Source organism: Bos indicus, chromosome X (genome assembly GCF_029378745.1).
Source record: "Bos indicus isolate NIAB-ARS_2022 breed Sahiwal x Tharparkar chromosome X, NIAB-ARS_B.indTharparkar_mat_pri_1.0, whole genome shotgun sequence".
NCBI classification, from domain to species: domain Eukaryota; kingdom Metazoa; phylum Chordata; class Mammalia; order Artiodactyla; family Bovidae; genus Bos; species Bos indicus.
In genome coordinates this window covers 72,974,192-73,000,267 of record NC_091789.1, presented here as the reverse complement: position 1 = coordinate 73,000,267, position 26,076 = coordinate 72,974,192, and the positions used below count along the sequence as shown (strand labels likewise).

General features: G+C 37.5%; 1 protein-coding gene across 5 annotated transcripts in view; it reads left to right on the top strand.

Moving 5' to 3' along the window:
• The window catches only part of APOOL (apolipoprotein O like), a 139,984-nt gene that overhangs the window by 87,502 nt on the left and 26,406 nt on the right, over window positions 1-26,076 (top strand). For 3 of the 5 annotated variants that reach the window (XM_070784308.1, XM_070784310.1, XM_070784313.1), the window contains 3 exons: window positions 2,475-2,566; window positions 5,028-5,135; window positions 5,318-5,429. In XM_070784308.1, the coding sequence (XP_070640409.1) occupies window positions 2,475-2,566; window positions 5,028-5,135; window positions 5,318-5,429 (312 nt within the window). Of the gene's footprint in view, window positions 1-2,474; window positions 2,567-5,027; window positions 5,136-5,317; window positions 5,430-6,527; window positions 6,681-17,005; window positions 17,512-26,076 lie in introns of those variants that run through there. The other 2 variants (XM_070784312.1, XM_070784311.1) reach the window with 2 other exon arrangements.

Sequence of the window (26,076 nt, the reverse complement as noted above, 5' to 3'; positions counted from 1 at the left end):
TAGCAAATATGAGTGTTTTATACTCAGTATGGATAAATATTGTGAAACTTTTGTTTCAGTGGTGTGTGTGTGTGTGTGTGAGAAAGAGAAATAGAAAAAGACAAAGAGAGATAGGTCAAATTTGTTCTTCAATGTGAGTCATGGTCAAAAAAGTATGAAAGATGTTGGTTTAGTGTAATCATATAATGCTACAGATAGAGCTCTAGAGAAAGGGAATCATTCAGTGATTGCATAGTACATATTATATAGCTAGTTAGTGACTATGTCTAGAGTCATTTCCTACTTATAGGAGTAGGGCAGTTGAACACAAATGCAATTTATTTTCTTGTAACCTGGCCTTTTATATCAAGTAAAGAAAGGATGAATGCAAATCTTTTTAATATTTAAATAATAAAGAATACATCTTGTGTGTACATATACACACAGAGAGAATGGAATATTATTACTCAGCCATAAAAAAGAATGAAATAATGCCATTTACAGCAACATGGATGGACTTAGAAATTATCATAGTAAGTGAAGTAAGAGAAAGACAGGTATCATATGATATCACTTATATATGGAATCTAAATTATATAAATGAACTTATTTAAAAAACAAAAATAGAATCATAGACATAGAAAACAAACATGGTTATCAAAGGGGATAGTGGGGATGAGAGAGGGAGGAAAATTAGGAGTTTGGGATTAACATATACACACTACTATATATAAACTAGATAAACAACAATGATATAACACAGGGAACTATATTCAATATCTTGTAATAACCAATAATGGAAAAGAATCTGAAATAGAATATATATAACTAGATCACTTTGCTATACACCTGAAATTAACACAACATTGTAAATTAACCACACTTTCATGTTTTTCCATAGATATATATTCATATGAAAAAAACAGAATAAATCCAAGCATATGTATGCATCATACACTAGACATTTGGATAGTTGTTTAGAGAATGGTATACTATTCAATGTCAATCAATAAAGAAATGGTTATACTTCAATTTTAAAATGATTTTAAGAAGTATAGCAAGTACAAAAAAAGTAAATAAAGAATAAAATAAGATGACACATAAAGGAAAAACTGCCACTTTCCAAGTTTAGGAGCAGCAGAATTAGAATTTGGCTGAGTCAAGGAAACCTACATTAAGAAATATTAGGTCAGTAAAATCAAGAACCAAACTACAGATACTAGGATAATAGTGAGCAAGACATACTTTAATATAATTATACCTTCTTTCCCAATATCACCAAAACCAGTCTATATCTAAAGGAAAGTAAAACTAAGGGTGGAAGCTGCCTACCTACCCACCTCCCTCAATGCTCAATCTATTGTAGACATGACTGTAGAAGGCCTCATTACTAATAGTCAAAACCAGTTAGAGAAATACATCTTGTTTTACCTTCCCTAAACTGTTAAGTTGCCTGATATATTTTTCTGATATACCAGATAAACTGGTATATTTTACTGATATACCAGATAAACTGTCCAATTTTTAAACTGAGTTGTAAATTCTGTTTCAGAGAATAAAAGTACTTACCATAATTAGAAATTGCAATATCTATAATAGTTTCCCAGATCATATTTAGAGTCAAGTGTACCCACACAAGCACTTAAGATACATACTGTTTTGAACTAACAGTCTGTTTGAACTAAGCTACGGCTTAGAGTAGTGGGTTTCAAACTATTCTGTAGAATCTAGGGTTCCATGAAAGTGTTCAGTGGTGGTATGGGAATACTGGAAAAGCCACGTAGGTAGGGCATGATATGAGCTTCACTTCCTCAGGCTAACTGGAGTAACTTCAAGTCTATAGATTTTATATATGAAGTTCCTAGTTAGGTTCTATTTGGAAGATTTTTTTTGAAGAATTTTGCTAATTTAAACACTTTGAAAATGACTCCTAGATGCTTAATTAAGGCAAAAGTGAAAATTAATGAATTATTACAAATTACTTGCAATTATTAAATTATTACTTCAGTATTCTAAATCAATGACATGAAGGAGTTATGTACCTTTTAAAATCTTTATTAGTTAGCTGGATCATTTCAGCTTTCTAGAGAGTTAGTAAAAAAAAAAAAAAAAAAAGATATCTGAAAAGAGTCCATTTCAGTTTAACATGGTGTTACAAACTTGGAAAAACTGTGGCTACAACTCTGGGTTTCTTAGGACATGAAAAAATACCTAGCTTTTAAAAAGAAGAAAATTATCAACCCCCTTTGTGTAGGTAATTATCAATGTTAGATTGAGAATACTTTTCTTAAATTGAATGTGACAACTAAGGGAGATTAATTGAACTGTAATACTTAAGGACATTTTAACTCTCATCTTGATTGGTGTTTTTACCTAAAAAATAACTTAGCATAGATGATGGCTTAAAGGGGAACACAGAAAACATTAAAGTTCTAAAAGCATCAAGTGTCTGGCAGCATCTGTTTGGAGTTTAATAGTTTGTTTGAATGTTACAGGTTCTCGGTTTAAGAGAATTGCTTATCCATTGGGATTGGCCACTTTGGGAGCAACTGTTTGCTACCCCGTTCAATCAGTAATAATTGCAAAGGTAAGCTCTTTTTAAGTGATAGCTTCATTTCAGTATTTGTTTAAATTCTCAGTGTGACAATATTTAAATGTCACACAGTACCTGTAACATTTAATTTTCAGGGAAATATAGTTGGTATTAACTCTGGTGGCAACTCTGTTGGCAAAATGACATTAGCATCTCAGCTTGTTAATGCCATTGTTAATTACATGATTATCACAAATAAATAGGATTAGTTTGTTAAAATATAATTCAACAATATAAATGATGATTTGAGGATTAATGTACACGTGGCACTTCAGATCAGTGTGTAAAGAAAAGGTGGACTATTCAAGAAACGTGTTGGAATAATTGACATTTCAGAAAAATACTTTGACCTTTACCAAATATCATGCAAAATATTGCAGGTGAAATAAAAATATAATGAGAAAATATAATGCTATAAAATATTAGAAGAGCAGAAAGGTATTTTTGTATAATCTTGAGATAGGAAAGGCCTTCTTAAAACACAGCCAGAAGCCATCAAAGATAAAAAATAATGTATTTTGCTACATCAGAGTCATACATTTCTGTTGATCACAGTATACCATGTACAAAGTTAAAGGATAAATGAAAAACTGGGAAAGTTATTTGCACATATATAATACAGGACTAAATAATATCCTTCAATATATTAAAAGCTTCTGTAAATCAATAGGAAAACAATGAATGCCCTCTAAGAAAATGAAGAAAGTATATGAACAAACAATCCACAAAATAAGAAACATAAATGGCCTAATATATTAAAGATCTTCGTTTTCTGAATGTTGAGCTTTAAGCCAACTTTTTCACTCTCCACTTTCACTTTCATCAAGAGGCTTTTTAGTTCCTCTTCACTTTCCGCCGTAAGGGTGGTATCATCTGCATATCTGAGGTTATTGACATTTCTCCCGGCAATCTTGATTCCAGTGTTTCTTGTGTTTCTTCCAGTCCAGCGTTTCTCATGATGTACTCTGCATATAAGTTAAATAAGCAGGGTGACAATATACAGCCTTGACGTCCTCCTTGTCCTATTTGGAACCAGTCTGTTGTTCCATGTCCAGTTCTAACTGTTGCTTCCTGACCTGCATACAAATTTCTCAAGAGGCAGATCAGACTTTATTTTTCTGGGCTCCAAAATCACTGCAGATGGTGACTGCAGCCATGAAATTAAAAGACACTTACTCCTTGGAAGGAAAATTATGACCAACCTAAATAGCATATTCGAAAGCAGAGACATTACTTTGCCAACAAAGGTTCGTCTAGTCAAGGCTATGGTTTTTCCTGTGGTCATGTATGGATGTGAGACCTGGACTGTGAAGAAGGCTGAGGGCCGAAGAATTGATGCTTTTGAACTGTGGTGTTGGAGAAGACTCTTGAGAGTCCCTTGGACTGCAAGGAGATCCAACCAGTCCATTCTGAAGGAGATCAGCCCTGGGATTTCTTTGGAAGGAATGATGCTAAAGCTGAAACTCCAGTACTTTGGCCACCTCGTGCGAAGAGTTGACTCATTGGAAAAGACTCTGATGCTGGGAGGGATTGAGGGCAAGAGGAGAAGGGGATTACAGAGGATGAGATGGCTGGATGGCAGCACTGACTCCATGAACGTGAGTCTGAGTGAACTCCGGGAGTTGGTGATAGACAGGGAGACCTGGCGTGCTGCGATTCATGGGGTTGCAAAGAGTGGGACACGACTGAGCAACTGATCTGATCTGATCTGATATTAAAGATGCTTAATTTCATCAGCAACCAAATAAATGAAAATTTAAAAAATCATTTAGATATTGATTTTTAGCCTTTTCATTTGACAAAGATTTAAAAGATTCATAACATTGCTGCTGAGAAATTAGGTTGGAAAATAGTTACATACTCTTGATGGGAGTGTAAATTGCTGTAGGACAGTGCTGAATTTCTGAACGCAATGTGGCAATAGTATCAAAAATTAAAATGCATATCATCTTTAATGATATACCCAAGGAATTACCACAAGGGTATATGATCCCAGTTATTTGTGGAAGAGTGCTAATTACAAATGGTTATAATTGCCTAAAGAAAAAAAAAGGATGCCCATCATCAAGGGATTTGTTAAATCATAATGCTCATATGCCCATCAATAGGGGATTTGTTAAATGAATTATGATATGTTCATTATAGACTACAGACTTTGCAGCTATTAGAAGCAGATCTTCTGGTATATAATCTGATATGGAAACATCTCTGTGACATGTTGTTAAGCTTTTGAGAAAATCACACCTCCAAATAATATATATCGTGAGGCTAATAATTTTTTGTATAAGATACAGAAAATGAGACTTTGTGTTATCATGATCTAGAGACTTATAGTTTTACTGTTGATTCTGACCTGGTTTTTCATATAAAATACAAGACATAATTTTTTTTAAATATTTGTTATTTTAACTTTTAAAAATTTATATAATTTGACTCACTTTTTTTTTTTAATTAGGTAGCTGGGAAAAAGGCATATGCTACAAGCCAGCAAATGTATGAAGCAGTTAAATCACTGTGGACAAAAAACAACAAAAAACTTCCTGAACATAAAGAAAAAACTAAGGTAGAATTTAAATGGACTAAAAACGTAGACTGTTTTGTTTAGGTGGATGTCCTAGACAGAGGTCAAGGATGGAATGAAAAGAGATGAGGAATATACTACCTTGCATGCTATAATTTTTTAGGATATTTTATTGTTTTAGTAAAACGATTTACCTATGAAAGAAAAATCTTTTTGGTAAACAGCTAGGAAGCGCTGATGAAACAGAAACACCTGCAGAAACAACTCACAACCTGAAACATTCAGTGCCTTTGCCAGCAGAACTCAGCTCTGAAACAAAGACAAAATCTACATCAGGTTTGTTTGGAATAATTCATTTTTTAAATTATTTTCTTAAATAACTTTATAGTATTATAATTAGTAGTTTGAATTTATTTATGTGTTTTCATAAATGTTTTGTCCTCATATCTGTAGTCTGTGTGTCTTTTTAGGTTATGAGGTTCTCAATAAGGTAGGGGAAAATGTGTATTTCTGGATTCTTCTAGTTATAGGCTATAACAATATGTCATACCTACATAGAAGAAATACCAGGTTTCCATTTCTTGTTCTATCCCCATCCGTCTTTGCTTCCACAGTCAGTTTTATTTAGTTTAGATACTAGGAAAACTTTCAACATAAAATAGTAAAAATAGCACAAATTATAATACTAATATCTTTGCTAGTATTAGATACAGGCAACTATGCGAGATCAAAATGTGACAGTTATACTTTCTAAACATCATGGTTTTACCGTGATCAAAAAGAAACATATCAGTTCAATAGTATATTCACATAAACTCACCAGTCATTGGCTTATGTAGGTTTATCTGTACTAAGTAAATGATACTATGCATCAAGTCATCTTATTACAAAGGAAATAGGACCAACTCAGAAGTAGAGAATTAGAGAATAATGAGAATATGTGCCCTTTACTGAGCAACTGCTGTGGGGCAAAGAGCTATAAATGTTATTCAATCTTCTCCAAAAAAGAAAAAAAAAAAAACTCTGGTGTGTATGTAATTATAGTTGTTTTATGATAAATAGACTGAGATTCAGGGAGCTTAAGTAACTTGCCCAAAATTATAGTTTACAAATAGAGTTATGTTTAGAGTCTAGATATTCTTGACACCGAAGTCCAAGCTCCTCTTTTGCATATAGATTATCTAATTTAAAACAAGATTTTAGTCTCTAATTTCCTCTGAGGAGATTTTAGTCTCCTCCCCTATCACTTAATCTTTATAAAAGCTCTCACTGAGTAACAAACTTGATTTGAGTTTTAATATTGTCCTGTCACCTCTCTTTTCTAATCAAGATAAGTTACACAGGTTTTAGACTCTCTGAATAACCCACAGTTGCCCATATTCCCTCAAGTATATAATATATCTGGTCATTTCTCTAAATGCCTGTCAACTCCAGAGATCTTTGTGGAGATGTTACAGCTTATCAGTGGGACCAGACCATCCCTGCTGCTGCTGCTGCTGCTAAGTCGCTTCAGTCGTGTCCGACTCTGTGCGACCCCATAGACGGCAGCCCATCAGGCTCCACCATCCCTAGGATTCTCCAGGCAAGAACACTGGAGTGGGTTGCCATTTCCTTCTCCAATGCAGGAAAGTGAAAAGTGAAAGGGAAGTTGCTCAGTCATGTCCGACTCTTCGTGACCCCATGGACTGCAGCCCACCAGGCTCCTCTGTCCATGGGATTTTCCAGGCAAGAGTGCTGGAGTGGGGTGTCATTGCCTTCTCCATCCCTAGCCAACATCTTTTCTTCTCACATCTGTATTCTGGAACCTTTTACTGCCTATCATAAGTAATCTGGTATATGTAAAGCATCCTAAGGAGACATGTAGAGGAAAGAGATACTCAGTACCATTCATCGTTATCGTATATCATTCAGGGTTGATTATATAGTAGACCCAGAATTGAGACTCATTATTTCCACATTTCATATGCAATCCCAAAGGTCTATTATGTGAAAAACAGTAGTGATCATGAACATAGGTTTTAAGATAGAACATGAATCTTAATCCTAAATCCAACATGTACTAGTTCTATTGCCTGGGGCAAGTTATCTAATACCCAAGCCTCAGTCTCTTCATCTATAAAAGAGAGTCAATAATAGTATCTTTTTGACATGATTGTTATGAGGATTAAATGAGATATTGCATGTAAAGCAAAAAGTACAATGTCAAGCACATACTAAATTCTCAACGAGTGTTAAAAGATATCATTGCTGCTGCTAAGTTGCTTCAGTCGTGTCCAACTCTATGTGAACCCATAGACGGCAGCCCATCAGGCTGTACCATCCCTGGGATTCTCCAGGCAAGAACACTTGAGTGGGTTGCCATTTCCTTCTCCAATGCATGAAAGTGAAAAGTGAAAGTGAAGTCGCTCAGTCGTGTCCGACTCTTAGCGACCCCACGGACTGCAGCCTACCAGGCTCCTCCATCCATGGGATTTTCCAGGCAAGAGTACTGGAGTGGGGTGCCATTTTGCCAATAAACAAATTTGTCATTGAGCACACTTTGGGAGCACATTACTTAGCAGGGGAGCATGTCCCTAGCCACCACTTCTCACCATACAGAATAGATTGTGTATACTGTCCAACAATATATTGTAATTCACAATGTGAGTTTGATTGTCCTCTATCATCCATATACATTTTTGGTGACAACTTTTATTTTGGGAATCACAAATTTGGAAATTTGGTGACATGGACTTCTTCAAAATATGATGAAAGTAGAATGAAATCTTTCACAGCCTCACAAGATTAATGTCCCTCTCAAATAGAGGTTGACAAACTATGGACCTTGTGCTAAATCTGGCTCACTAACTATTTTTGCACATTTCACAAGCCAAGAATAGTTCCTATGTAATTTAAATAGTTTAAAAAAATATCAGAAGAAAAATGTTTCATGACAAGTGAAAATTGTATGAAATTCAAATTTTAGTATCCATAAATAAATAAAGTTTTATTGGAACACAGCCACACTCATTTATGTATTGTCTGTGGCTGTTTTCACCCTAAAATGGTAGAGTTGAGTGGTTGTGATAGAGACCTTATGGTTTACAAAGTTTAAATGTTTACTTTGGTCCTTTGCAAATAGATTTGCCGATTCATATTTTAGAGGGATGAGGTGTGCCATACATACATGACTCATGTTCCCCTCATGATATTTCCCAGATTATTATATAGGTCATGACACTAAATATCCAAAATCAAAATCCTGAAAGGCAAAACAAGATTTCCTACAGTCTTTTAGTGTTAGGGAGACAGAAACTCAAGCTGTCAATCAGAAGCTACAGAGTACCATACCTGAGGAACAGGGCTGACCAACTCTTCTATAAACTGCAACACAGCTCAGTGCCTGATTGGAGATGATAAGTATCAATACTTTACCCCTCCCCAAGAAAGGAAAAAAGTCCCCACTCTGGCAGATGATATCATCTGGAGCTTCTACAATTCTTTTTTACACAGTGTCCACCATACAAATAAAATGTGTGTTAGTCACTCAGTCGTGTCCAACTCTTTGCAACCCCATGGACTGTACCCCGCCAGGCTTTTCTGTCCATGGGATTCTCCAGGCAAGAATACTGGAGTGGATTGCTGTTCCCTTCTCCAGAGGATTTTCCACATCCAGAGATAGAACCCTGGTCTCCTGAATTGCAGGCAGATTATTTACCATTTGAGCTACAGCGAAGTCCTACAAATAAAATATTAGTCATGCAAAGAGACAGGAAGATGTGACTAAGAAAAAAGAAAAAAACATTACAGCAGATCCACAGGTGATCTAAATATTGAAGTTAGAAGAAAAGCACTTTAAAATAACTATGACTAATATATCAAATGGAAAATATGATGAACAAAATAGATGAAAGGATGGAAAATTTCACAGCCAGTTGGAGTCTGTGAAAAAATCAAGTGGATATTCTAGATGTGAAAAAATACAGAATCTGAAATTATGAACTCATTGGATGGGTTTAATAGCAGATTGTATACAAAAAGAGGACAGAAATAATGAACTCAAATATAGGATAAAAAAGACAAACTGAAGCCAGAGAGAAAAAAGAATGGAAAGAATAGATCAGTGTGAGAACACACTTTGCAATGATTAATATGTTTAAGTGTTTCAGTTACTGAGACAGCTGAATACTGAATATCATCCCGATTTTATACAGAAGAAACAAAAATAGAATCTCTAATATTCATAACTTCACTCAGCAATTTATTAGTGATCTGTCCTATTTTTGATACCTAACTTGCTTAAAATGTAAATGAGATAAGGAGTGAACTAAATTATCAATGAACAGATAATACCTAATGGCTATTTGAGACAATAATTCATTGCTTTTTAATAAACATCTTTATTCTTTACCTGTTTGCTATAACAGCAGTTTTTTTTTTTTTAAGTCGACTAAAAAAAGCTAAGCATAAATAGTTTTTCATTAGAGATTTATGATAAAGTACAAAGAAAATCATTTTGATGATTAGGGGAATGAGATTAAAGAAGAGTTTTATGACTGCTAATTCTTTGGGAGGACAGAGAGCCTTTTATCAAAAGGGATTAAGAAATATCTGAGGAAAGGTATAATCTTTAATTACTCAGAAAAGCATGAGACAAATCCTTTTTAAAAAGGCAGAAATCAAATGACCTAGGCTAAGTGGTTCTAAGCCAGAGGGATCCATCCACATCACAATTTCTTGAGTTTCTTTTTTTTTTTTTTTTCTAAAATTCACTCTACATAAGAATTATAAATTAGAATTTCCAGAGGTGAGGCCTCCAAGCAGGTGGATTATAGGAAAAGCTCCACAGGGAATTCTGTATGTACATTCCTCTAGTTAATAATGACCAACATAAGCTATGAATAAATAAAAAATCTGAAGCCTCTCAACAAATTTTGAGAGATGGGGATCTAAAGGTAACAGAGCCTTTCAAATTTAGGTGAGCTGACTATTTGACCAGATTTTGGACAAGAATATAAATTAAGAAAGTTAGTAGAGTGTTAGAAAACTTAGTCAGTTGATGGACATTGTTAAGCAAATCAGACACATTCAGACTTACATAAAATAAGTATTTCTCAATGCTTACTATAGTATGTCTATAGTAAGAGTTGGACTATAAAGAAGGCTGAGTGCCAAAGAATTGATGCTTTTGAACTGTGGTGTTGGAGAAGACTCTTGAGAGTCCCTTGGACTGCAGGGAGATCCAACCAGTCCATCCTGAAGGAGATCACTCCTGGGTATTCATTGGAAGGACTGATGTTGAAGCTGAAACTCCCATACTTTGGCCACCTGATGCAAAGAGCTGACTCATCTGAAAAGACCCTGATTCTGGAAAAGATTGAGGGTAGGAGGAGAAGGGGACGACAGAGGATGAGATGATTAGATGGCATCATTGACTCGATGGACATGGGTTTGAGTGGACTCTGGGAGTTGGTGATGGACAGGAAGGCCTGGCATGCTGCGGTTCATGGGGTTGCAAAGAGTTGGACACGACTGAGCAACTGAACTGAACTATAGTATGTCTATTTGATAATACTATTTCTTAGTTCAGTTTTCACTTGTACTGACCAAAAGCTTCCACCAGGAAGATCCATTTGGAAAAGGAGCAGTCAGAAACACTGTTTCTTAACCTACTTGTACTACAGACCCCATCTCAGAAAGTTTTTTTTTAAATACATAAACAAAATACACAATAATGTATGAGCTTCCCTAGTTGTATTAATCAACAATATTTAACAACATACTGAAAAAGGGTATAATTTTGAAGTGGTAGTAAGTATAAATATTTCAAGATATCTGCAACTGCAGTGTGATATGACAATATCTATGGTTTCTATTAGTGACAGAGTCTAAGGTATTCTTAAGAGTATAGTATTGTGGTTTGTTGCTTGCATTCATTATTGAAGAAGACATTCATTTTCAGTCAGAGGTTAATGAAAACAAAGACAAATTTCCCCTATCCAAGTTCATAGATCATATGAATTCTATCCACAGACTCCCCTCCTCCAAAGGGATTCCAGGTTAAAAGTCTATGGAGAACTGTATTCTTGTCATGCGTAGTGATTATTTAAGATCTGGCTGTTTTTAAAATATACTTAGTGGTGAAGTTACATATAGATCTATCCCAGTTTATAAAACAGAAACTATTTCTGAAAAGGTAGATGTAAAATAAATAATTGTATGTAAATCTATTTCTCACCTTTAACTAGAAACTAAATTTCTCTCTGGCAAAAAGATGTGTTTCTCAAATGAAAAAAAAATCATTTCAAAATGAATCAGAATTTGAAAAATATTTAAAATTTTAAAAATTGTGAAAAATATCTTTAGTGTATGTCACAAAATAAATATAAAAATTATTCTTACCTACTTAACATACACAGGGTATTATATGTACCACTTTGTATATATTATTATGTTGAATACTAAAAATAATTTTGTGACATTTTGTGACTACTCTAACCCCAGGGTTTGTGACATTTTGTGACACTTCTGCCTACTCTAACCCCCATTTTTCAGAAGATCCAGGGTTGTTGCATTGGGAGTCAGACAAAACTGGATTCAGTCCTGGTTCCAATACTTATCACCTGGATGACACTGGTCAAGTTTCTTAACCTGTCTACATTAAAATGTCCTTATCTGTAAAACATGGATAATATAAAAATGTCATCTATCTCACAGTGTTATTCTGAGATAATGCATGAAAATAATGTGGCATCTTGCCTGGTACGCAGTCAGCTTATCAAGATCACATTGATCCACACTGCCAAATCCAGGTTCCATTCCCAATCTCTATCTTATGTAATCCATCAGTCATTTCTAACAGAAATGATTATTCCTTCCTCCTTGCAACAGTCTCTTTACTTGGCCTGTGGGATATCACTTACTCTTGGTTCTCTTACTTCACTGACTGGCTGTTTCTTCAGTCTTCTCTGCTATATTCTCCTAATATTCTTAACCTCAAAAACTTGGAGTATCCAAAGGTCTTTCTTTGGACTTCCTTTATGATGTTACGGATGACCTCATATGGTCCCATAGTTTTAGATGCTATTTATACCTTAGGAACATAAAATTTATAAACCAGCCCAGGAGACTCCAGAACTTTAGATTCACATTTCTGCTTACTCAGTATTTGTACTCAGATGTTCAGTAAGTTCAGTTCAGTCACTCAGTTGTGTCCGACTCTTTGCAACCCCGTGAACTGTAGCATACCAGACCTCCCTGTCCATCACCAACTCCTGGAGCCTACTCAAACTCGTGTCCATCACATCGGTGATGCCATCCAACCATATCATCCTCTGTCATCCCCTTCTCCTCCCACCTTCAATCTTTCCCAGCATCAGAGTCTTTTCCACTGCTGGGCATACACACCAAAGAAACCAGAACTGAAAGAGACATGTGTACCCCAATGTTCATCACAGCACTGTTTATAATAGCCAGGATATGGAAGCAACCTAGATGTCCATCAGCAGATGAATGTATAAGAAAGCTGTGGTACATATACACCATGGAGTATTCAGTTCAGTTCAGTTCAGTTCAGTCGCTCAGTCATGTCCAACTTTTTGCAACCCCATGAATCACAGCACGCCAGGCCTCCCTGTCCATCACCAACTCCCAGACTTCACCCAGACTCACATCCATCGAGTCAGTGATACCATCCAGCCATCTCATCCTCTGTCGACCCCTTCTCCTCCTGCCCTCAATCCCTCTCAGCATCAGAGTCTTTTCCAATGAGTCAACTCTTCACATGAGGTGGCCAAAGTACTGGAGTTTCAGCTTTAGCATCATTCCTTCCAAAGAAATCCCAGGGCTGATCTCCTTCAGAATGGACTGGTTGGATCTCCTTGCAGTCCAAGGGACTCTCAAGAGTCTTCTCCAACACCACAGTTCAAAAGCATCAATTCTTCGGCCCTCGGCCTTCTTCACAGTCCAGGTCTCACATCCATACATGACCACAGGAAAAACCATAGCCTTGACTAGACGAACCTTTGTTGGCAAATTAATGTCTCTGCTTTTCAATATGCTGTCTAGGTTGGTCATAACTTTCCTTCCAAGGAGTAAGTGTCTTTTAATTTCATGGCTGCAATCACCAGCTGCAGTGGTTTTGGAGCCCAAAAAATTACTCAGCCATTAAGAAGAATACATTTGAATCAGTTCTAATGAAGTGGATGAAACTGGAGCCTATTATACAGAGTGAAGTAAGCCAGAAAGAAAAACACCAATACAGTATACTAATGCATAAGTATGGAATTTAGAAAGATGGTAATGATAACCCTGTATGCGAGACAGCAAAAGAGACACAGATGTATAGAACAGTTTTTTGGACTCTGTGGGAGACGGAGAGGGAGGGATGATCTGGGAGAATGATATTGAAACTTGTATAATATCATATAAGGAACGAATCGCCAGTCCAGGTTCGATGGATGATACAGGTTGCTTGGGGCTGGTGCACTGGGATGACCCAGAGGGATGGTACAGGGAGGGAGGTGGGAGGGGGGTTCAGGATGGGGAGCACGTGTACACCTGTGGTGGATTCATGTTGATGTATGGCAAAACCAATACAATATTGTAAAGTAATTAACCTCCAATTAAAATAAATAAATTTAATTTTAAAAAATAAAATAAAAAACAAACAGAGTCCTTTCCAGTAAGTCAGTTCTTCACATCTGTTGGCCAAAGTATTGGAGATTCAGCTTCAGCATCAGTCCTTCCAATGAATGTTCAGGACTTATTTCCTTTAGGATGGACTGGTTTGATCTCCTTGCAATTGAAGGAACTCTCAAGAGTCTTCTTCAACACCACAGTTCAAAAGCATCAATTCTTTGGCCCTCAGGGTTCTTTATAGTCCAACTCTCATACCAAGGGAACATTTTATACAAAGATGGGCTCAGTAAAGGGCAAAAATGGTAGGGACTTAACAGAAGCAGAAGATATTAAGAAGAGGTGGCAAGAATACACAAAAGAACTGTACAAGAAAGATCTTCACGACCTATATAATCATGATGGTGTGATCACTCACCTAGAGCCAGACATCCTGGAATGTGAAGTCAAGTGGGCCTTAGAAAGCATCACTACGAACAAAGCTAGTGGACATGAAGGAATTCCAGTTGAGCTATTTCAAATCCTGAAAGATGATGCTGTGAAAGTGCTGCACTCAATATTCCAGCAAATTTGGAAAACTCAGCAGTGGCCACAGGACTGGAAAAGGTCAGTTTTCATTCAAATCCCAAAGAAAGGCAATGCCAAAGAATGCTCAAACTACCGCACAGTTGCACTCATCTCACATGCTAGTAAAGTAATGCTTAAAATTTTCCAAGCCAGGCTTCAGCAATACGTGAACCGTGAACTTCCTAATGTCCAAGCTGGTTTTAGAAAAGGCAGAGGAACCAGAGATCAAATTGCCAACATCCGCTGGATCATCGAAAAAGCAAGAGAGTTCTATTTCTGCTTTATTGACTATGCCAAAGCCTTTGACTGTGTGGATCACAATAAACTGTGGAAAATTCTGAAAGAGATGGGAATACCAGACCACCTGACCTGCCTCTTGAGAAACCTATATGCAGGTCAGGAAGCAACAGTTAGAACTGGACATGGAACGACAAACTGGTTCCAAATAGGAAAAGGAGTACGTCAAGGCTGTATATTGTCACCCTGCTTATTTAACTTCTATGCAGACTACATCATGAGAAACGCTGTGTTGGAGGAAGCACAAGCTGGAATCAAGACTGCAGGGAGAAATATCAATAACGTCAGATATGCAGATGACACCACCCTTATGGCAGAAAGTGAAGAAGAACTAAAGAGCCTCTTGATGAAACTGAAAGAGAAGAATGAAAAGGTTGGCTTAAAGCTCAACATTCAGAAAACGAAGATCATGGCATCTGATCCCATCACTTCATGGCACATAGATGGGGAAACAGTGGAAACAGTGTCAGACTTTATTTTTGGGGTCTCCAAATCAGTGCAGATGGTGATTGCAGCCATGAAATTAAAAGACACTTACTCCTTGGAAGGAAAGTTATGACCAACCTAGACAGCATATTAAAAAGCAGAGACATTACTTTGCCAACAATGGTCCGTCTAGACAAAGCTGTGGTTTTTCCAGTGGTCATGTATGGATGTGAGAGTTGGACTGTGAAGAAAGCTGAGCACCAAAGAACTGATGCTTTTGAACTGTGGTGTTGGAGAAGACTCTTAAGAGTCCCTTGGACTTGAAGGAGATCCACCCAGTCCATCCTAAAGGAGGTCAGTCCTGGGTGTACATTGGAACGACTGATTTTGAATCTGAAACTCCCATACTTTGGCCACCTGATGCGAAAACCTGACTTATTTGAAAAGACCCTGATGCTGGGAAAGTTTGAGGGCAGGAGAAGGGGACGACAGAGGATGAGATAGTTGGATGGCATCACTGACTCGATGGACGTGAATTTGGTGGACTCTGGGAGTTGGTGATGGACAGGGAGGTCTGGCGTGCTGCGTTTCATGGGGTCGCAAAGAGTCGGACACGACTGAGCGACTAAACTGAACTGAACTCACATCCATACATGACCACTGGAAAAACCATAGCTTTGACTAAATGGACCTTTGTTGGTAATGTCTCTGCTTTTAATATGCTTTCTTGGTTTGTCATTGCTTTTCTTCCAACGAGCAACCATCTTTTAATTTCATAGCTGCAGTGATTTTAGAGCCCAAGATAACAAAGCCTGTCACTGTTTCCACTGTTTCCCCATCTATTTGCCATGAAGTGATGTCTAGTTAGCAATTCAAATATAGCACACCCAAAACTTAACACTTAATTTACCTTCTCCCAAACATGCTTCTGGGGCTTCCCTGGTTGCTTAGTGGTCAAGAATCTGCTTGCCAATGCAAAAGATGCAAGTTCAATTCCTGATTTGGGGGAGATGCCATGGAGAAGGAAATGGTAACCTACTCCAGTATTCTTGCCTAAAAAATTCCATGGACAGAGGGACCTGGTGGGCTACAGTCCATAAAGTTGCAAAGAGTCGGACACGACTGAGCAACTGAATGACAACAACAACAAAACATGTTTCTACATTTACCCCATCTCAGTAAATGTCAACTCCATTCTTTTAGTTTCTCAAATTAAAGAGTATCACTCACACAACATACTGAATCCACTTTGGAAATCCTGTCCTTAAGTTATCACCACCTCCACTGCCCTAGTAAAAGCCATTTAGCATTTCCATCCTGGTGTACTGCAGTCTTCTCTGCTATAATAGCTTCGTAACTCATCTCCCTATTTCTATGCTTATTTCCCTACACTCTCTTCTACCCATAGCCAAGAGTAATCTTTTTAAAAACATAATATCATGTTACACTTCTGCTCAAAACTGTCCAGTGACTTCTCATCTCTTAGAATAAAAGAGAAAAACTTTCCCATGACCTGTGTGGCCTAGCATTCCACTGTTTTCTGATTATGACTTCTATCACACTCATTGCATCCACCATCAGCACATCTTGCTATCTCTGTTACAGCCATATTTGCTATTTTATGGCTCCTCAGACATGCCTAAAGTCTGTTACACTTGCCACCTGCTCCTCCAGTAAGTCATTTCCCTCAAATAGTTACAGGGCTCATACCTGCACCTTCTTCAGTTCTTTGCTCAAATATATAAGGCTTTCTTTCCCTGGCCACCCTGTTTAAAATTGCAGATCACCCAATCTCTCCATATGCCTCTCCACCCTGTTTTATTTTTCTGCATACCACCATCTGACATACTGTTTACTTAACGTATTGTCTCCTTTACCCAACTTTAATGTTAGGTCCATGTTGGTGGAGATTTTTATCTGTTTTGCTCATTGATGTGCCCCCCATATCAACAAGAATTTTGTTAAATTAATGACTAATTTTCTTTTTCATTTTAATACTTTATCAGGTGCTACACAGTTTATGCCTGACCCCAAGTTCATGGATCACGGGCAGTCCCATCCAGAAGATATAGATATGTACAGCACTAGAAGCTGAAGTAGTCTGCATAGAGAACTACAAGATGTGTGAAGTTTCAAATAATGGTGAAAAAAATCATGTAACATGTAACTGATGCATAGGATATAAATTAAACCAAGTTTTCCCCTTACATCGTCTAATGTACAGTTTGAAAAATCACATTAGTGACTAAAACACAAACTGAATACAATCCAAACAACATTAAATGATCAATGAGGAGGCAGAGGTAGAAGTATTAGGATGCATTTCATGACTTTAAGGGTGTTTATAAAAAAAAAATTTGTATATATATAAACATATACACATATATATTTGCTGTAGCTTTTCTGAATTAATATCAGCTAAATTAGAATGGTGTGTGGAAGGATGTGTTCCCTCCCCCCTGTTTGTTTTGCATTTCCCAGAGATATAATAAAATATACATATTTTATGACATGTGCTTGGCTTTGTCTCTTTGTTTAATTAATGCTAATTCCTCTTAGATGTCCAAAAATAAGTCTGTTTGAGAGGACCATGTGCTACATGGGAAGCCTCAGTGCTGCTTAGCATTCCTTCTACTGATTCCTGTGTAGTTTCCTATTCTGGTCTCCAGGAGAGGTTTTCAGTTAAGTTCAGTCGCTCATTCATGTTTGACTCTTTGCGACCCCACGAATCACAGCATGCCAGGCCTACCTGTCCACCACCAACTCCTGGAGTTCACCCAAACTCAAGTGCATCGAGTCGGTGATGCCATCCAGCCATCTCATGCTCTGTCATCCCCTTCTCCTCCTACCTCCAATTCCTCCCAGCATCAGGGTGTTTTCCAATGAGTCAACTCTTCGCATGAGGTAGCCAAAGTATTGGAGTTTCAGCTTTACCATCAGTCCTTGCAGTGAACACCCAGGACTGATCTCCTTTAGGATGGACTGGTTGGATCTCCTTGCAGTCCAAGGGACTCTCAAGAGTCTTCTCCAACACCACAGTTCAAAAGCATCAATTCTTCAGCACTCAACTTTCTTCACAGTCCAACTCTCACATCCATACATGACTACTGGAAAAACCATAGCCTTGACTAGACGGACCTTTGTTGACAAAGTAATGTCTCTGCTTTTTAATATGCTGTCTAGGTTGGTCATAACCTTCCTTCCAAGGAGTAAGCGTCTTTTAATTTCATGGCTGCAATCACCGTCTGCAGTGATTTTGGAGCCCCAAAAAATAAAGTCTGACACTGTTTCCCCATCTATGTGCCATGAAGTGATGGGACCAGATGCCATGATCTTAGTTTTCTGAATGTTGAGCTTTAAGCCAACTTTTTCACTCTCCTCTTTCACTTTCATCAAGAGGCTTTTTAGTTCCTCTTCACTTTCTGCCATAAGCGTGGTGTCATCTGCATATCTGACGTTATTGATATTTCTCCTGGCAGTCTTGATCCCAGCTTGTGCTTCTTCCAGTCCAGTGTTTCTCACGATGTACTATGCATATAAGTTAAATAAGCAGGTTGACAATATACAGCCCTGATGTACTCCTCTTCCTATTTGGAACCAGTTTGTTGTTCCATGTCCATTCTAACTGTTGCTTCCTGACCTGCATATAGGTTTCTCAAGAGGGAGGTCAGGTGGTCTGGTATTCCCATCTCTTTCAGAATTTTCCACAGTTTATTGTGATCCACACAATTAAAGGCTTTGGCATAGTCAATAAAGCAGAAATAGATGTTTTTCTGGAACTCTCTTGCTTTTTTCTTATTCTGAAGCCTCCTATACCTGCCAAAGAAGACTATGTATCCTATTACTCAGAGGACAAAAATAAGTTATTAGACACAATCTTTCCCAACTTCTTCCCATCTGTTTTCAATGCTTACCTTTTTTCAGCCATGCATCCCCCTTTTCTAAAGTTGATGTTTCTATTTGTGTTCCAGATCTCCTTCCCGTCTTTTCTAGTACCGTATTCCATCCTGTTTAATTTTCAGTCTTTTGTTTCTCTTTTAACTGATTTCTTTTCCTCAGTCTCTAACAGCTTCACATCCTCTTTATCCAAAAACAACAGTAGCAAAAACCTTTCCATAACTCCCTCTTCCTCTTGAGCTCTCTTTTCTTTCTCTTTCCTATGATTTTCAGACTTCATAAAACAGTAATTAATGTCATTTTCTTAAGTTCTCAATTTCAATTCCTCTATAACTTGCTACACCTTTGCCTCTATGTTGTTTTTCAGTAAATTTTGTCTGATTCTTTGTGACCCATAGACAGGTCTCCCTATCCTTCACTATCTCCCAGAGTTTGCTCAAATTCATGTTCATTGAGTTAGTGATGCTATCTAGTAATCTCATCCTCTTTACCTACTTGAATTTTATGTAATGATTGACTCATAACTACTCCCTCCTAAAAATGAGTCCTCCTTTTAGTGTTATTCCTGCTCCTCTTGTTACTCATTGTTCTCTTGCTTTGAATCCCTTACATGTTAAGGCTCCTCAGTTTGCATTTCTTGTCTTTTCTCATTCAATGCTTTCTCATTTCCATTCAATATACTTCACTGACTTCAAGCATCATTTATATGTCCTTATTATTAATATTTCCATCTTGCATATTTCTCCAGAAGTGTGTATCTATCTTTCTAATTATTAGTCATGTCTATCTTATATCCATATGTGCATGTGTGCTAAGTTGCTTCAGTCATGTCTGACTCTTTGTGACCCTATGGACTGTAGCCCACAGGGATTCTCCAGAAACCCTGGGATTCTCCTGGCAAGAATACTGGAGTGAGTTGCCAGGCCCTCCTCCAGGGGTTCTTCCCAAGCCAGGGATCGAACCCACATCTCTTATGTCTCCTTCATTGGCAGGCAGGTTCTTTTACCACTAGCACCACCTGGAAAGCCCTGTATATCCCATAGAGATTCTCAATATCAATAGTTGTTCAGTCACTTAGTCGTGTCTGACTCTTTGTGACCCCATGGAACTGCAACACTCCAGGCCTCCTTGTCCTTCACCATCTCCCAGAGCCTGCTCAAACTCGTGTCCGTTGAGTCAGCGATGCCATCCAGCCATCTTATACTCTGTCATCCCTTTCTCCTCCTGCCTTCAATCTTTTCCAGCATCAGCATCTTTTCTAATGAGTTGGCTCTTCGCATCAGGTGGCCAAAGTATTGGAGCTTCAGAATTAGTCCCTCTGATGAACATTCAGGATCGATTTCCTTTAGGATTGACTGGTTGGATCTCCTTGCAGTCCAAGGGACTCTCAAGAGTCTTCTCCAACACCACAGTTCAAAAGCATCAATTCTTTGGCACTCAGTCTTCTTTATAGTCCAACTCTCACATCCATACATGACTACTGGAAAAACCATAGCTTTGACTAGATGGACCTTTATCAGCACAGTGATGTCTCTGCTTTTTAATAGATAAGATCCATCTGCAATGTAAGAAACCTGAGTTTGATCTCTAGGTTGGGAAGATCTCATGGAGGAGGGCATGGCAACCCACTCAGCATTCTTGCCTGGAGAATCCACATGGACAGTGGAGGCTGGAAGGCTACAGTCCCTGGGGTTACAAACAGTTGGACATGACTGAGCAACTAATCACAGCACAGCATAGGTTTGTCATAGCTTTTCTTCCAAGGAGCTGCATTAATTTCATGGCTGCAGTGATTTTGGAGCCCAAGAAAACAAAGTCTGTCACTGTTTCCATTGTTTCCCCATCTATTTGCCATGAACTGATGGGACCAGATGTCATGCTCTTAGTTTTCTCAGTGTTGGGTTTTAAGCTAGCTCTTTTACTCTCCTCTTTCACCTTCATCAATACGCTGTTTAGTTCCTCTTGGCTTTTTGCCATTAGGGTGGTGTCATCTGCATATCTGAGGTTATTGATATTTCTCCCTGTAATCTTGATTCTAGCTTATGCTTCATCTAGCCTGGCATTTCACATGATGTACTCTGCATATAAGTTAAATAAGCATGGTGACAATATACAGCCTTGACATATTCTTTTCCCAATTTGGAACCAGTCTGTTGTTCCATGTCTGGTTCTAACTGTTGCTTCTTGGCCTGCATACAGGTTTCTCAGGAGGCCAGGCTCTTCTGTCCATGGGATTCTTCAGGCATGAATACTGGAGTGAGTTGCCATTCACTCCTCCAGTGGATCGAACCCAGGTCTACCTGCATCTTCTACATTGTCAGGCGAATTCTTTACCACTGAGCCACCTGGGAAGCCCTGATATCAAAAGACCTAAAATTAAATTGTCTCTACATCTCTCTCACTTCTGTGTTTCTCAAATCGATTGTACTTTCTCTAATCCTTACTCTCATTCAGGTCTTCATCATCACTTCCTGGATTATTATATATGCTTCTCATCAATCTGCTTGCCATCAGTCTTGCTTTCTGTCACTTAACATTGCATTCTGCTTATAAGTAACAGTAAACCAGTTAACTGTAGCTACTTAAATAAATGAGTCTGTTTAAAGTCTGGAATTGGTCAGTACAGAGTTGGTATAGTGACTCATTGGTGTCATCAAGGATCTAGATATATTTCTCTTTCTGCTCTACTCTTTAGCATGTTGATTTGTCACCTCATGATCACAAAATGGCTCCCCTACCTCTCGGGAACACACACATTCAAAGTAGGAAAAGGGGTTACAAAAAACTGTACCAGATACTTCTGACTCCCTCTAATCAGAGAATTAAATTATTTCTTAGAATCCCTCTCAAAAGACTTCTGTCTGTACCTTAACCAGAATTTGTCTTGTAAGTCAAATTTAAGGTTGGCAAATTACATTTTTGTCTATGAAGAGAAAGGCAAGTGGTAAGGGATTTGGAATGGTGTTGAGTTTAAGTTAATATATAATGTCTGCTACCCTATTCTTCTAACCCATCTATCAGATTATTATGACATAGTTGTCTTCCTGAGATCTTCAGTGACTCAACATTGTCTACAGAATCAAATCAAGACCCATTAGCATGACATACAAGGCCTTCATATATGATCCCAGCTAAACTTTAATCCTTCCTTCCCTCTCCCCACCCACCCTACTATCAAGTATATTATATTGGGTTGGCCAAAAAGTTAATTTGGGTTTTTCCATAAAACTGTACAGAAAAACTTGAACAAACTTTTTGGTCTGCCCAGTATGTTATCTATAACACAACTTGCTTCATAAACATGCTTTGCTCTTTTATTACCTCTTTCTCTGCCTGTGCTAGTGTCTCAGAGTTGTTTTTGTCTCATCACACATGCTTCATTCCAACTTCCTACTTATAATTCAAACACATCCTTTCTCAGTTCCCCAGGGTAGGATTTAGATACTCTCCTATACATTCCCTTACATTTGGTATTTATGGCTGTGATAGCCCACATAATTTATTATAAAAATAAAACTAGTTTAGAGAAGAGCTAACACCTATCCTATTCAAACTTTTCCAGAAAATTGCAGAGGAAGGTAAACTTCCAAACTCATTCTATGAGGTAATCATCACCCTAATACCAAAACCTGACAAAGATCCCACAAAAAAAGAAAACTACAGGCCAATATCACTGATGAAAATAGATGCAAAAATCCTTAACAAAATTCAAGCAATCAGAATCCAACAACACATTAAAAAGATCATATACCATGACCAAGTGGGCTTTATCCTAGGGATGCAAGGATTCTTCAATATTCACAAATCACTCAATGTAACACACCACATTAACAAATTGAAAAATAAAAGCCATATGATTAATTCAATAGATGCAGAGAAAGCCTTTGACAAAACTCAACATCCATTTATGATAAAAACTCTCCAGAAAGCAGGAATAGAAGGAACATACCTCAACATAATAAAAGCTATATATGACAAACCCACAGCAAACATTATCCTCAATGTTGAAAAATTGAAAGCATTTCCCCTAAAGTTAGGAACAAGACAAGGGTGCCCACTCGCACCACTACTATTCAACATAGTTTTGGAAGCTTTGGCCACAGCAATCAGAGCAGAAAAAGAAAGAAAAGGAATCCAAATTGGAAAATAAGAAGGAAAACTTTCACTGTTTGCAGATGACATGATCCTCTACATAGAAAACCCTAAAGACTCCACCAGAAAATTACTAGAGCTAATCAATGAATATAGTAAAGTTATAGGATAAAAAATCAACACACAGAAATCCCTTGCATTCCTATACACTAATAATGAGAAAATAGAAAGAGAAATTAATGAAACAGTCCCATTCACCATTGCAACGAAAAGAATAAAATACTCAGGAATATATCTACCTAAAGAAACTAAAGACCTATATATAGAAAACTATAAAACACTGGTGAAAGAAATCAAAGAGGAAACAAATAGATGGAGAAATATACCATGTTTATGGATCGGAAGAATCAATATAGTGAAAATGAGTATACTACCCAAAACAATCTATAGATTCAATGCAATCCCTATCAAGCTACCAATGGTATTTTTCACAGAGCAAGAACAAATAATTTCACAATTTGTATGGAAATACAAAAAACCTCGAATAGCCAAAGCAATCTTGAGAAAGAAGAATGGAACTGGAGGAATCAACTTGCCTGACTTCAGGCTCTACTACAAATCCACAGTCATCAAGACAGTATGGTACTGGCACAAAGACAGAAATATAGATCAATGGAACAAAATAGAAAGCCCAGAGATAAACCCATGCACCTATGGACAGCTTATCTTTGACAAAGAATGCAAGAATATACAATGGAGAAAAGACAGTCTCTTTAACAAGTGCTGCTTGGAAATCTGGTCAACCACCTGTAAAAGAATGAAACTAGAACACTTTCTAACACCATACACAAAAAATAAACTCAAAATGGATTAAAGATCTAAACATAAGACCAGAAACTATAAAACTCTTAGAGGAGAACATAGGCAAAATACTCTCCGACATAAATCACAGCAGGATCCTCTATGACCCACCTCCCAGAATATTGGAAATAAAAGCAAAAGTAAACAAATGGGACCTAATTAAAATTAAAAGCTTCTGCACAACAAAAGAAACTATAAGCAAGGTGAAAAGACAGCCTTCAGAATGGGAGAAAATAATAGCAAATGAAGCAACTGGCAAACAACTAATCTCAAAAATATACAAGCAACTCCTGCAGCTCAATTCCAGAAAAATAAACGACCCAATCAAAAAATGGGCCAAAGAACTAAATAGACATTTCTCCAAAGAAGACATACAGATGGCTAACAAACACATGAAAACATGCTCAACATCACTCATTATCAGAGAAATGCAAATCAAAACCACAATGAGGTACCATTTCATGCCAGTCAGAATGGCTGCAATACAAAAGTCTACAAGCAATAAATGCTGGAGAGGGTGTGGAGGAAAGGGAACCCTCTTACACTGTTGGTGGGAATGTAAACTAGTACAGCCACTATGGAGAACAGTGTGGAGATTCCTTAAATGACTGGAAATAGAACTGCCATATGACCCAGCAATCCCACTGCTGGGCATACACACTGAGGAAACCAGAATCGAAAGAGACATGTGCACCCCAGTGTTCATCGCAGCACTGTTTATAATAGCCAGGACATGGAAGCCACCTAGATGCCCATCAGCAGATGAATGGATAAGAAAGCAGTGGTACACATACACAATGGAGTATTACTCAGCCATTAAAAAGAATACATTTGAATCAGTTCTAATGAGGTGGATGAAACTGGAGCCTATTATACAGAGTGAAGTAAGCCAGAAAGAAAAACACCAATACAGTATACTAATGCATATATATGGAATTTAGAAAGATGGTAACAATAACCCTGTATGCGAGACAGCAAAAGAGACATAGATGTATACAACAGTCTTTTGGACTCTGTGGGAGAGGCACGGGGGGATGATTTGGGAGAATGGCATTAAAACATATATAATATCATATAAGAAACGAATCACCAGTCCAGATTTGGTGCAGGATACAGGATGCTTGAGGCTGGTGCACTGGGATGACCCAGAGGGAGGTGGGAGGGGTGTTCAGGATTGGGAACACGTGTACACCTGTTGATGTATGGCAAAACCAATACAATATTGTAAAGTAATTAGCCTCTAATTAAAATAAATAAAAACTAAAACTAGATTAGTTTTTTTTTTTTTTTTTTTTAAATTTACAAGGCTCCTTGTGGTATAACTGAATCATCTTTGTATAGCTTTTTAAATGGGCTTCTCAGGTAGCTTAAATGGTGAAGGATTGGCCTGCAGTGCAGGAGACCTGGGTTCGATCCCTGGGTTGGGAAGATCCCCTGGAGAAGCTCATGGCAACTTGCCCACTCTGGTATTCTTGCCTGGAGAATTCCACAGAGGAGCCTGATGGGCTATAGTCCATACGGTCACAAAGAGGTGGACACAACTGAGCGACTTTCACTTTCACTTCATAGCTTTTATACCCATAATACCTAGTATGTAGTAGGTACTCACATGGTGGTTGTAATATAGGGTGAAAAAATAATTATAATTCTATCAAAAGGCTTATATCCTACTAGAAAGGATAGAAACATACACAGATACAGTGTACTATGTAATATCTTCCCTAAGATAGTTACAACAAAAGTTGGTTTCTCAGAGATAGAATTTAGTTCCAAGATAAAGACAGAGATGTAATGTAGTTCCAAGATGAAGTCAAGGCAGTGGTCCTTGATCTGCTCAAGTTGGGAAAGCAGTTCATTTACTAGTTATTCATAGGTAAGCTTTTCATAATTTAGCTTTAGCATTTTATATATTTTTTTTTACCTCAGATCTGTTTGTGACCAAATGTACAGTATTTCATCAAATCCAAGACCTCAAAGGGAAAAGTGTTGCCAGTTGATCATAATATTTATCCAAATTTCAGATGTGTTACAATATGAAAATATAAGCATTTGAAATTTCATAGGATACAGTAAGTAGAAAAATAAATATCCTAAAGCCAAGTATAAGTTATTTTTGAATTATCTTCTCTTTTGGGTTATCAGCTCTGCTACTAACCATTAGTATGTTAATTCAGATAATGGCAAGTTGTATCTACAAAATCTGTTTCAAAGATCTGCTGAAGCCAGA